The 12595-nt window shown below is 40.4% G+C and overlaps 1 protein-coding gene across 2 annotated transcripts in view; it reads right to left on the bottom strand.

The window, feature by feature from the left end:
- sptlc2a (serine palmitoyltransferase, long chain base subunit 2a) overlaps positions 1 to 12595 on the bottom strand; it is a 46725-nt gene that overhangs the window by 28076 nt on the left and 6054 nt on the right. For both annotated transcript variants that reach the window (XM_071365123.1, XM_071365122.1), the window contains exons 2-5: positions 8796 to 9002; positions 7639 to 7793; positions 6175 to 6323; positions 2097 to 2221 (exon numbers count right to left, since the gene is read on the bottom strand). In XM_071365123.1, the coding sequence (XP_071221224.1) occupies positions 2097 to 2221; positions 6175 to 6323; positions 7639 to 7793; positions 8796 to 9002 (636 nt within the window). The remainder of the gene's footprint in view (positions 1 to 2096; positions 2222 to 6174; positions 6324 to 7638; positions 7794 to 8795; positions 9003 to 12595) is intronic.

The raw sequence follows: 12595 nt of genomic DNA on the forward strand, positions 1-12595 counted from the left end.
TTATGACAACACCACACACCATGCTGGTATTAAATATACTAACATGGATTCTTCCCCTATTGCAATACAAACACACCCTCTTCCTCTCATAAACTCTTAACACACACACACCTTTGGCAGCTGTGATCCTGATAATGATGATGTTCCAAGGTGTGGTGCAGGCAGTACTGAGAGGGCAACACAACAGAGACAGATACCGACAGAGCACACAGTGCCAGGGAGAGAGGGAAAGAAAAGTAGAGGCAATGAGAGTGAGCGCCAGGGAAAATGAAATGAACAGAGAGAGGGTGAAACTAACTGAATGAGAGAAGGAGGAAAGATGTCTCTAGAGGAGAGAGAGAGAGAGACAGAGACAGACAGAGAGAGGCATCTCTTTTAGTAGTAACTTAGGAAAAGTTTTCGGTAGAATAATGAATGCCAGAATTCAGGCCTTCCTAAGTGAACACAACATTTTAAGTAAAAGTCTAATTGGATTCCTCCCTAAAAGCCAAACAGATCAGATCTCTCTCTCTCTATATATATATATATATATATATATATATATATATATATATATATATATATATATATATATATATTTTTCCGTTGTGAGTTGTGGCCAAGGTGTGGATCATATATATATATATATATATATATATATATATATATATATATATATATATATATATATATATATATATGATCCACACCTTGGCCACAACTCACAACGGAAAAATATTTGCCTGTTTTATAGACATTCAAAAAGCCTTTGATTCCATATAAGGTATGTTCTTAAAACGCCTTCAAAGTGGTATCGGAGGAAAGGTCTATGATATTATTAATGTTGTGTAATCACAATTCTTTAGTCAGGACAGAGGGGTAAGACAAGGTCGCAAAATTAGTCCAACTTTATTCATTATTTATATAAATTAACTGGCTACCATATTAAAACAATCTACATCACCCTAGAAGAAAGAAATAAAGAAAGTGTATTTTATATGCTTATGGCTTAGTAATCTTGTCACCAGCAGAACAGAGGCTACAACAACGCCCGTCCTTGCTAGAACAGTATTGTAAGGACTGGGAACTATCCATTAATATAGAAAAAAAAACTAAGTAATGATCTTTCAGAAAAAGTCCAGATCCCAGGAAAGTCAATACCATTTCATCCTAGGAGAAATAACCCTTAAATACACCACCAACTAAACTTACCTTGGTCTGACTAGAAGTTTATCAGGGTGGTTTGACATGGCCATAAAGTCAAACAGATAAAGCATGCAGAATATATTTTGCAATTAGAAAGACCCTGTATATATTTAACCCGCCAATTTACAAAATACATCATGGGATAAAAGCCCCACGGAAATGTTACACTTGGAATTTTAAAATATATATTCTAGGTGTGCACAGAAATGCCCCAAACCTAGCCTGTAGGGCAGAACTTGGGAGACAACGCCATGTCAAAATCAAAGAACTCAAACAAAGGAAGACATGAACAACGTACAGACTCAGTGACCATAGCCTGGCCATAGAGACAGGATGCCATAGAGAAACACGGAAGGTCAGTTGAAGAAAGACTATGTAAGCACTGTGGGTCACTTCCTACTCCACTGCTATAAATATGACGACTCGAGAGATATTTATCACCTGAAATTGTAAGAAAATGTTGCAGAATTCCTTGAACTGCCCGTTGAGGAGAAAATCAGAAAATGCCGATAGAAGAACACGTTGAGACAGTATAATAATATAAGAGAGACACTAGCTACTGCCATGTCACACACATGAGCCCTTGTAGATTTCATTTCTCAACTGTTGCTGTATATTTTCTGTTTTGCATATTATTTTCCATGTAGAATTGTTTTGGTTGATATATATTATCGTTGCTCAAAAATATTTGTTAATGTATGTAATAGTTCACATGCATTACTTTGGCAACAGTGGCAACCAGCCATTCGTGCCAATAAAGCATTTATTGAATTAAGAGAGAGAGACAGAGAGAGAGAGCAAGAGCGAGCAAGAGAGAGGCAGATGCAAAGACAGTGAACCAGAGAGAGCCAGTGGCTTGAACATAGCAAAAGACTGAGAACGCCTGGTGTTTGGGTAGCAGGTCCTACTACCTTGCCAGCAAGAGCAGGGATGTTCATCGAATTGGTAGCGAAGCCCATCCCGAAAGCCATGGCCGACTCCACGCCCAGGAATTTAGCAACCAGCTCCTCCATCTCCTCATGTCTGTCTAAGTTACCTAAGGGAATTTAGGAGATACATCAAAACTCCCATAGACACATACCTACCTACTGATAAGATTCAGAAGAATAACTGTGTGTTATTCATTAGAAAAACAGTTGTATGATACAGATGGCTTAGGGCTGAGTCTGAGCCTCTGTGGTCATCTACCAGCCAAAACTGAGTTATAAGGCCTGAGGGTGAGGCGACTAAATTCGTTTTTATAAACAAATGGATATACGTTTACTTTATAGCAATAAGTTAAAATAAACAAAAATAAAATCTGACATAGTTCATCTCAGGGAGGATTAATCCTACCACTCACTACTGGTAGGATTAAGCACAAGAAAGAGGCTTGACACCCACCATCTCAGATTGTTTCCGAATTTGTTTCTGTAGTTGGCAACAGATACGATTAGCATTCCTGAAACATTATTTTGTTTAAACAGAATTTGATCTCCATGAAATGAAGCTAATTGATTAAACCCAAATTTGCTCTTTTCATTTATAGGATTCAGATCATATTCAATAAATACACTTCTCAACATCCGATTTGGTCCAAACTTCTTCCTACCAATGAGTAAGACATGAAGAATCCCCCCAAAGGTGTCTAAAGCCACCCACGGACCCCCCACACCAATCCCACCTCAACAACCAGTATAAGTGCTCTGTTTGACAAGTAGTATGAAGCTGTGGCTTGGAGAATTGCTTCTCCATACTATGTCATGTATTCCTAGTGAATTTTGTCATGGAAGTCGCTTGCAATATTTACCATGAAGTAGTAAGAAAGTAACATGTTTTAACCACTAGATGCCGCTGTTCTTGCTATACCGCCACACCGTTTTATCCATTTTGCTGGTCTCTTGTGTTTTATTAAGTAGATCATAACATTTTGGTTGCAACTTTGGGTTCTAAACCAATAGATTTGGCTCATTATAGAAATAAATTGTTTGGTTATCCTCACAAATCAAGCCAGTCCTCCACGAAAGCAATTCAGTTTATTCTTCTCTTAGCAACCTAATGCTTCAACTAGAGGTCGGCCGATTAATCGGAATGTCCGATTAATTAGGGCCGATTTCAAGTTTTCATAACAATCGGTAATCTGCATTTCTGGACACCGATTGTGGCTGATTTGTAATTAAAAAAAAAATGTTTTACCTTTATTTAACTAGGCAAGTCAGTTAAGAACACATTCTTATTTTCAATGACGGCCTAGGAACGGTGGGTTAACTGCCTTGTTCAGGGGCAGAACGACAGATTTTTACCTTGTCAGCTCGGGGATTCGATCTTGCAACCTTCCGGTTACTAGTCCAACGCTCTAACCACCTGCCTTACATTGCACTCCACGAGGAGCCTGTGTGGCAGGCTGACTACCTGTTACGCGAGTGCAGCAAGAAGCCAAGGTAAGTTGCTAGCTAGCATTAATCTTATAAAAAACAATCAATCTTAACATAATCACTAGTTAACTACACATGGTTGATGATATTACTAGTTTATCTAGCGTGTCCTGCGTTGTATATAATCGATGCGGTGCCTGTTAAATTTCTCATCGAATCACAGCCTACTTCTCCAAACGGGTGATGATTTAACAAGCGCATTTGCGAAAAAAGCACTGTTGTTGCACCTAACCATAAACATCAATGCCTTTCTTTAAAATCAATACACAAGTATATATTTTTAAACATGCATATTTTAGTTAATATTGCCTGCTAACATGAATTTTTTTATAACTAGGGAAATTGTGTCACTTCTCTTGAGTTCCGCGCAAGCAGTCAGGGTATATGCAGCAGTTTGGGCCGCCTGGCTCGTTGCAAACTGTGTGAAGACGATTTATTCCTAACAAAGACCGTAATTAATTTGACAGAATTGTACATAATTATGACATAACATTGAAGGTTGTACAATGTAACAGGAATATTTAGACTTAGGGATGCCACCCGTTAGATAAAATACGTAACGGTTCCGTATTTCACTGAAAGAATAAACGTTTTGTTTTCGAAATGATAGTTTCCGGATTTGACCATATTAATGACCAAAGGCTCATATTACTGTGTGTTATTATGTTATAATTAAGTCTATGATTTGATATTTGATAGAGCAGTCTGACTGAGCGGTGGTAGGCAGCAGCAGGCTCGTAAGCATTCATTCAAACAGCACTTTTGTGCGTTTGCCAGCAGCTCTTCGCTGTGCTTCAAGCATTGAGCTGTTTATGACTTCAAGCATATCAACTCCCGAGATTAGGCTGGTGTAACCGATGTGAAATGGTTAGCGGGGTGCTCGCTAATAGTGTTTCAATCGGTGACGTCACTCGCTGAGACCTTGATGTAGTTGTTCCCCTTGCTCTGCAAGGGCTGCGGCTTTTGTGGAGCGATGGGTAACGATGCTTCGTGGCTGTTGTCAATGTGTTCCTGGTTCGAGCCCAGGTAGGGGCGAGGAGAGGGACGGAAGCTATACTGTTACACTGGCAATACTAAAGTGCCTATAAGAACATCCAATAGTCAAAGGATTATGAAATACAAATGGTATAGAGAGAAATAGTCCTATAATTCCTATAATAACTACAACCTAAAACTTCTTACCTGGGAATATTGAAGACTCATGTTAAAAGGAACCACCAGCTTTCATATGTTCTGAGCAAGGAACTTAAACGTTAGCTTTTTTACATGGCACATATTGCACTTTTACTTTTTTCTCCAACACTATGTTTTTGCATTATTTAAACCAAATTGAACATGTTTCATTATTTATTTGAGGCTAAATTGATTTTATTGATGTATTATATTAAGTTAAAATAAGTGTTCATTCAGTATTGTTGTAATTGTCATTATTACAAATAAAGAAAGAATGAAAAAATTATAAAAAAATAATCGGCCGATTAATCGGTATCGGCTTTTTTGGTCCTCCAATAATCGGTATCGGTGTTGAAAAATCATAATCGGTCGACCTCTAGCTTCAACCCAACTATTTTTGAATAGTCCAACACGTGGCCGCTCTCTGAGAGGGCTCTCCCTATGCAATTCTCATATTAAGACTTTTCCTACAAGCCCAAAACTTTGATGGATAAATGGGCTAGGTAATCAAATGTGGCAACGCTAACAAAATAATTAAATATATGGCAGTCTTATGTTTTTTAAGTAAAATGATCAGGAAATGGCTCTATATGTATTGTGATTAGTAACATTAAACATTAAGATAACCCAATACCAATGGGAAAACACTAACCAGTGTGTGTTTGGGACTTTTACCATTGAAACCATTAGAACTGCTGTAGCCTAATAGTTTGCCTGTTCACCATTGGTCTAACAGTAACTAAACCAGACCTTTTTTGAAGGGAATAAACCACACACAAAAGGGTTTCCTGGACATAGATTAAGCGTAAAAGAAGGAAACATTTACTTTCATCATGAGCCAAAGCTATTGGTTTTCTACCCAAAGTTGCAAAATAAATGTTGTGATCTATTTACTAAAACACAAGAGACCAGCAAAATTGATAAGAGTGTGGCGGTATAGCGAGAAGAGCAGCATCTTTCATTTTGGGGGGAGATTCCTCATGTCTTAGTCATTGGTAGGAAGAGATGTTCCAAATCTGATGTTGGGTACTATATTTACTGAATATTATCTGAATCCTATTCATTAAAATTGCCAATTTGGGTGCAATCAATTAGCTTAATTTCTCAGAGATAAAACTACATTTCAATTAAATAATGTTTCAGGAATACCAATCCTTGTTTCTAACTACATAAACAATTTCTGAACAATCTGATGGTGGGTGGCATGGCTTGATGAAATGAAGTTTGTGAAAGATTGTGATTGTGAAAATCAGTGCTCTTTCACTGCTCTCTGTGTCTTGTTTGGGTCAACATATTGGCCATGTTGGACAGTGATATGGATTAAACTGTGGAGAGTGTATTTACGCGGCGCGGGCGCATGTGTGTGTGTGTGTGTGCGCATGTATGTGTTACCAGGCCATACCCATCTCCTGCCTGGTGCTGGCCACGCCCACCCCGTACTTCATGGTGACCTCAGCGGACGCGTCAGCACAGTAACCCGTGTTCTCAGCAAAGCCCAGGTAGTTATAGGAACCCATGTTTATTACACCTTCAACCACTTTGCCTGTGTAGCTGAGAGAGAGGGGGAAACCGAGAGAGAGAGAGAGAGAGACAGAGACAGACAGAGAGAGAGACAGAGACAGAGACAGAGAGAAATACAGGTAGTTATAAGACCCATTGCTCTGTATAGCTGGGACTAAAAGGGGTGCCAAATGTATTTAACCTTTACTCTATTCAGCTAAGCAAGTCGACACACATACTTGACCTTCAACAGTCTCTTGACTGCATGTTTATCAGCCAGACACTATAATGACATGATGCTAATCACACACACAGCACCAAATCAGAACACAACCGTTTAGTTGACAGTTCCAATCCAACAAATCATGACAAGAGGCCTCAGGTTCTGTGGTTAGTCTAGAAGAACATCTCCTTGTTCTCTCTTCCTCCTCTCCCTCCTGCCCATCCGAGGCTTTTAAACACACCCTTCACTATAAGGAACTGCCGCTTTTCTGACCTTTGCTGTAGATTAGTGTTGCTATCTTAGTACAACACATACAGGCTCTTTCAGGGCCAGTAAATACACTGCAGAGTGACTTCCCCTCTGGTACCAGGGCTGGGGGTGACACTAAGGCGTGGAAGTGGGCAGGGTGTATAAGGCAGGCTTTTGTTCCAAACAGCTCTACCACACCTGATTACACTCAAGTTAACACTTTATGGGACACCCTGTTTATAACACATTCCTAACAATGTCACCACACATGTCCTAATCGTAGTGCAAACTGAAAGCCATGATTAGTTGATTATTTAGGCCTAATCTGGTGTATTTTTACTGGGCTGGAACAAAACCCTATACACCAGGCATGTTGATGCCCTATCTAACCACTGATCTCAGACCAGATTACCCTACCCTGATTCCTAACGCTAATCATTAGACGGCTAATGTTCTCATCTGGCCCCGGATCAGTGGTTAGGACCTTATTTTAGCAACTCCATGGCTACGTCTCAAATGGTCCCATAGGGCTCTGGTCAAAAGTAGTGCGCTATGTAGGGAATAGGGTGCAATTTGGGACACATCCTGTGACTGTAAGTAGCCTTGGCTTGTGCGAGCCGGAAAGGCCCATAGGAGCCTATCTCTCGTTTCTGTAGCGTGAGACAGCTTGGTGTACAAGTACACCCCCTGGACAGGACGCTAGTCCATTGCAGGGCCTTACCCCCAATCTATTTCCTTAAACGTTGAGTGCCAAGCCAAGTCCCATTATTACAGTATGGTATGACTCGGGCCAGGGATCGAACTCCCTACCTTCCAATCTCACGGCCGGACACTAATCACAAGGCCAGAGTTGGTTTTGTCTTGTTTTTTTCCCCCTGTAATTATGACACTCACTCAAAGGTCCAATTGTAGTCAGGTGACACACGTTCCACCAGGTCCACCTTGGCCCCCGGGACACTGCAGATGGGTCGGTTCCAACTGTCACGGATGCGCATGTATAAGTTCCTGGTGTAAAAGTTCTCAAAGTCCTGGTAAAGTGGGACAAAGTCCTGGAGACGGAACATATGGGAGAGGGAGCGGGGGACAGGATGAGGAAAAATTAAATAAGCATGATTCCCATTTCCTAGTATAGACCGCACACATACCACTCTATGTTAAGTGACCTGTAATGTTAGCACTTATTTCAGACTCCTACGTCACGCCAGCCATATTCTGTGTACTATGGCACATTCATCCATATTACACTAAGCATATAGGCTGAGCTCACAGTCAAAAGTATAGTCAAACATGTACTGTTCTAATTAGAGTCTTTAATCTCTCCCTATATACGCAGAGGTAAACTTTAGTTTACACATGACTGAAAAATCCCCACAGACATTCAGCTTATTTCCTTGAAAGCGTTTTCACTTTCTTCAAAACCAACAGTGTCCGAGGCAACAAGAGTAGGATATCCTTCAGGCGATAAAGTTTCCTCCTTTCCTCCTCCAGAGGTAACCGAGTGCCAAAACAATGTCCTGAAACTGTTCTTTTACGTGCGGTGAGTGAGTGAAGGTCTGTGTGGTACATTATGACATAACAACCTCCTTCTCACACTCCTACTTCCTGTTTACTAGTGTATGTCACAATGAATGACTGTTGTGTTACGCCCGAAGGACCAGTGGTTTTAATTGGCAAAAAAGCTTTCCTTCCTTTTTCACAAACATTCCATCAGATCTGAAGAGTTTTTGATATCCTCCCCAAAATTGGACTTCAGTGCCAAAATAAATGGGCCAATGTGTTACAGTGAATGCTTCCAAGTGTAAAATTTCAATGTCGAAGGTAACCTCCTTTTCTTACCTCGAAAGTAAATAAGTTGAACAAATAAGTTGACCATCTAAACAAAATGTCACTTTTGAAATATGAAAAGATCTGACAACTTAGATTCTAAAAAAATTGAATCCCCTTAACAAATAATGACGTTGATGAAGAAGACGAGAATAATGGAAATGACAATTAATAACATTTATCAAACAAACTGAGGACAAAGCCAGGTGAGGTGGTCATAACCATACCCTCTGCTCCTCCCTCTCGCGGGCAATGTGACACCTCTCGATCTTCCAGTCCCGGAGGAAGTCTCGGAGGTATCCGAAGATGGTGAGGATGCCGTAGCCCATGTAGGTGAGGACCGCCACCAGCATGGGCGTTTCCTCAAAAGACTCGATGAAGGGACGACTGTACAGGCCCAGGCCGCTGCTGCCATTACACGCTGTGTGCTGCACCTGGGGGGGGGGGCAAGGTGATTTACATTGACATTTTAGTCATTTAGCACGGTGTTATCCAGAGCCACTTACAGTTAGTGCATTCATATTAAGACAGCTAGGTAAGACCGCCACATATCACAGTCAGTAGCTAGGTTTACATCCAATTGTCGACAGATTTTCAGGCGAATATTAAAAAATCTGCACAAAAACAATATGCGCATTTTACCACCAGACGTGTTTCCATCAAATTGACGCGTTGCGGGTAAAAGGCTGTGCGTGATGACGTAATGCACATAAAAAATAACGGTTGTGGTTAAATTCTCATGTACCGAATTCAAATGTAAGTTAAATGGGGTTCCATCGCATTTTCAACTCTACTGGTGGTTTTGTCACAAAATAATGTTGCGTTATATAGCGAATGTGCCCTCTCTGGTCTTGGCACATGTGCTCTAGCCAACAGCTCGCAGATACTGTGCAGGACAGGTAGCCTACTACATGATGAGATTATTATGGACATAAGAGCAAGATCAGTTTTATTCGTCAAACAGCAGCCAAACATCCATCATCATGTCATCAGAATAAGACCCTCGGTATGTATTGGAAAGGAACATCAAGCTCATCACTTTCACTACCCTGTGACGTTCATCATCATTTATTTGATCTGTAGCCGATCAAACTGCATGCTCTCCTGACAAGTCGTAGTGGGAGGACCACACAACATATCATCGCGTGACTCCAAGTTTACTTCGATATGATGGTTATTTTTATCAATATTTGTGCATAATAGTGTTTCCACTGCCATTTCTCACATCCTTGCTCACATTTCTCACATCCTTAATTGTACAGACACAAAAAGATCCCGCCTTGTCTAGCATATTTTGTTTCGTCGACATTTGGAAAGTTAACCAACAAATTGGCAGTTTCCATCAGGCCTGTCGTGACATTTCGTAGCATACAAGTACTTTACTCACAGAGAAAAGGTTAGATGGAAAACTGGTTATAGTAACATGGTTCTCTCAATAAAGTAGGCTGGTTATCAGCACACTCAGTGCTAGGAAATGAAAATTCAGTTAAATTACCTTTACTCATCCCTAAGGGGTAATATCAACAAACATACTGTAAAGGGTCTTTCCTATTGATTCCAATCACTTTTTGTCCATACCCCTGTTGATTTTAACAAAACGTCCATACATATTTGCAGAGAGTTTGGTTTGCTTTTTGTTTCCATTTTTCCAATGTAAAATTATTGCAATAATGATATCGTCCAGGCCCATTGGCACTGTAAATGACATGAGTTTCATGATCTGGGAATGTGAACGTCTCACATGTACAGGAAATACACATTTTTCAAAGCACTTGGATCATAGTAATAACAAACTGTTGCATGTTTTGTATTAAAAAAAATATATATAAAAAAAAAAGGAGGGATATGTAAGCCATGTCTTCTAAGGTCTCACATAGACGGGACAAACACTTTTCAAAGCACTTGCATGCCACCATCTGATGTCTTTAACGCACGCAAAAATGTCAATGAATACTTGTCTGGCAGCTGGCTCCGAGGTGTCTGCATAACTTAATTCCTGGTCATTCATATGACAATTTCTGTGTGTTCCTATCATCATTCTGTGTGTTCCTATCACCTATCATCTTAGCTCAGTAAGTGGTGACTAGCCTATGTGGTCAGTGAATATTATTACAGTGTTAGCACTGTGGGAAGAGGAAGTGAAATATTCAAATTAGCCTACAGAAGGAAACTATGGGCGAGCTATGTTTTTACACTGACCATATGTAAAGCACTGTTGCTCTGGCTATCAGATTTGCGAGTCAAATAAAGGGAGGGTATGCTCCGTGACTGAGTGTGTGTTTCTGAGCACTCTCCAAGCAGATACGACACTCCTAACCAACTCGCATGAATCAAACAGCTTGCCAACGAAATAAATCAAAACAACGAAATGCTGCCACTGATCTACGCCTGGATATTTAAAACAAGTAGGCCTGCACTCGGCATTCCCAGGTCAAATGTACGCATGCATGACTGATGCTTTTATCGCTTCGGATAAGAGCATCTGCTAAATGCCATATTATTATTAGGCCTGTATTCTGCTACGCTCCTCTTTTTAATAAACAAACTACAGTTGAAGTCGGAGGTTTACATACACTTAGGTTGTGGTTCGTTTTTTCAAACACTCGTTTTTTCAACCACTCCACAAATGTCTTGTTAACAAACTATAGTTTTGGCAAGTCGGTTAGATCATCTACTTTGTGCATGACACAAGTCATTTTTCCAACAATTGTTTACAGACAGAATATTTCACTGTATCACAATTCCAGTGGGTCAGAATTTTACACCCTAAATTGACTGTGCCTTTAAATAGCTTGGAAAATTCCAGAAAATGACGTCATGGCTTTAGAAGCTTCTGATAGGCTAATTGACATCCTTTGAGTCAATTGGAGGTGTACCTGTGAATGTATTTCAAGGCCTACCTTCAAACTCAGTGCCTCTTTGCTTGACATCATGGGAAAATCAAAAGAAATCAGCCAAGACCTCAGAAAAAATTTGTAGATCTCCACAAGTCTGGTTCATCCTTGGGAGCAATTTCCAAACGCCTGAAGGTACCACCTTCATCTGTACAAACAATAGTACGCAAGTATAAACACCATGGAATCACGCAGCCGTCATACCGCTCAGGAAGGAGACGTGTTCCGTCTCCTAGAGATGAACATTCGTTGGTGCGAAAAGTGCAAATCAATCCCAGAACAGCAGCAAAGGACCCTGTGAAGATATTGGAGGAAACAGGTACAAAAGTATCTATATCCAGAGTAAAACGAGTCCTATATTGACATAACCTGAAAGGCCGCTCAGCAAGGAAGAAGCCACTGCTCCAAAACCACCATAAAAAAGCCAGGCTACGGTTTGCAACTGCACATGGGGACGAAGATCGTACTTTTTGGAGAAATGTCCTCTGGTCTGATGAAACAAAAATAGAACTGTTTGGCCATAATGACCATCTTTATGTTTGGAGGAAAAAAGGGGACGCTTGCAAGCCGAAGAACACCATCCCAACCGTGAAGCACTGTGGTTGCAGCATCATGTTGCGGGAGTGCTTTGCTGCAGGAGGGACTGTTGCACTTCGCAAAATACTGTCAAATACTATACTGAACAAAAATATAAACAAAACATTTAAATAAATTCATTAGGCCCTAATGTATGGATTCTACATTACTGGGCAGGGGCGCAGCCATGGATGGGCCTTGGAGAGCATAATCCCACCCACTTGGCAGCTAGGCCCACCCACTGGTGAGCCAGGCCCAGCCAATCAGAACAAGTTTTTCCACACAAAAGGGCTTTATTACAGAAATAAATACTTCTCAGCACCCCCTTTTTTTTGCATATGGAAAGTTTCTGGGATTTTTTATTTCAGCTCATGAAACATGTTGCATTTATATTTTTGTTCAGTGTATATCTGTTTGAGATTGCTGCGGTCAATTTGTAGTGTACAACTTATTTATAACTATGTTATGGACCCCGACCATTAATGTAATTGGGGACACATGGCCTAGCCTATACAGTAAATCAAATAAAAGTTTATTGGTACGATAGGATAATATGT

Source organism: Salvelinus alpinus, chromosome 25, assembly GCF_045679555.1.
Source record: "Salvelinus alpinus chromosome 25, SLU_Salpinus.1, whole genome shotgun sequence".
Taxonomy (NCBI): domain Eukaryota; kingdom Metazoa; phylum Chordata; class Actinopteri; order Salmoniformes; family Salmonidae; genus Salvelinus; species Salvelinus alpinus.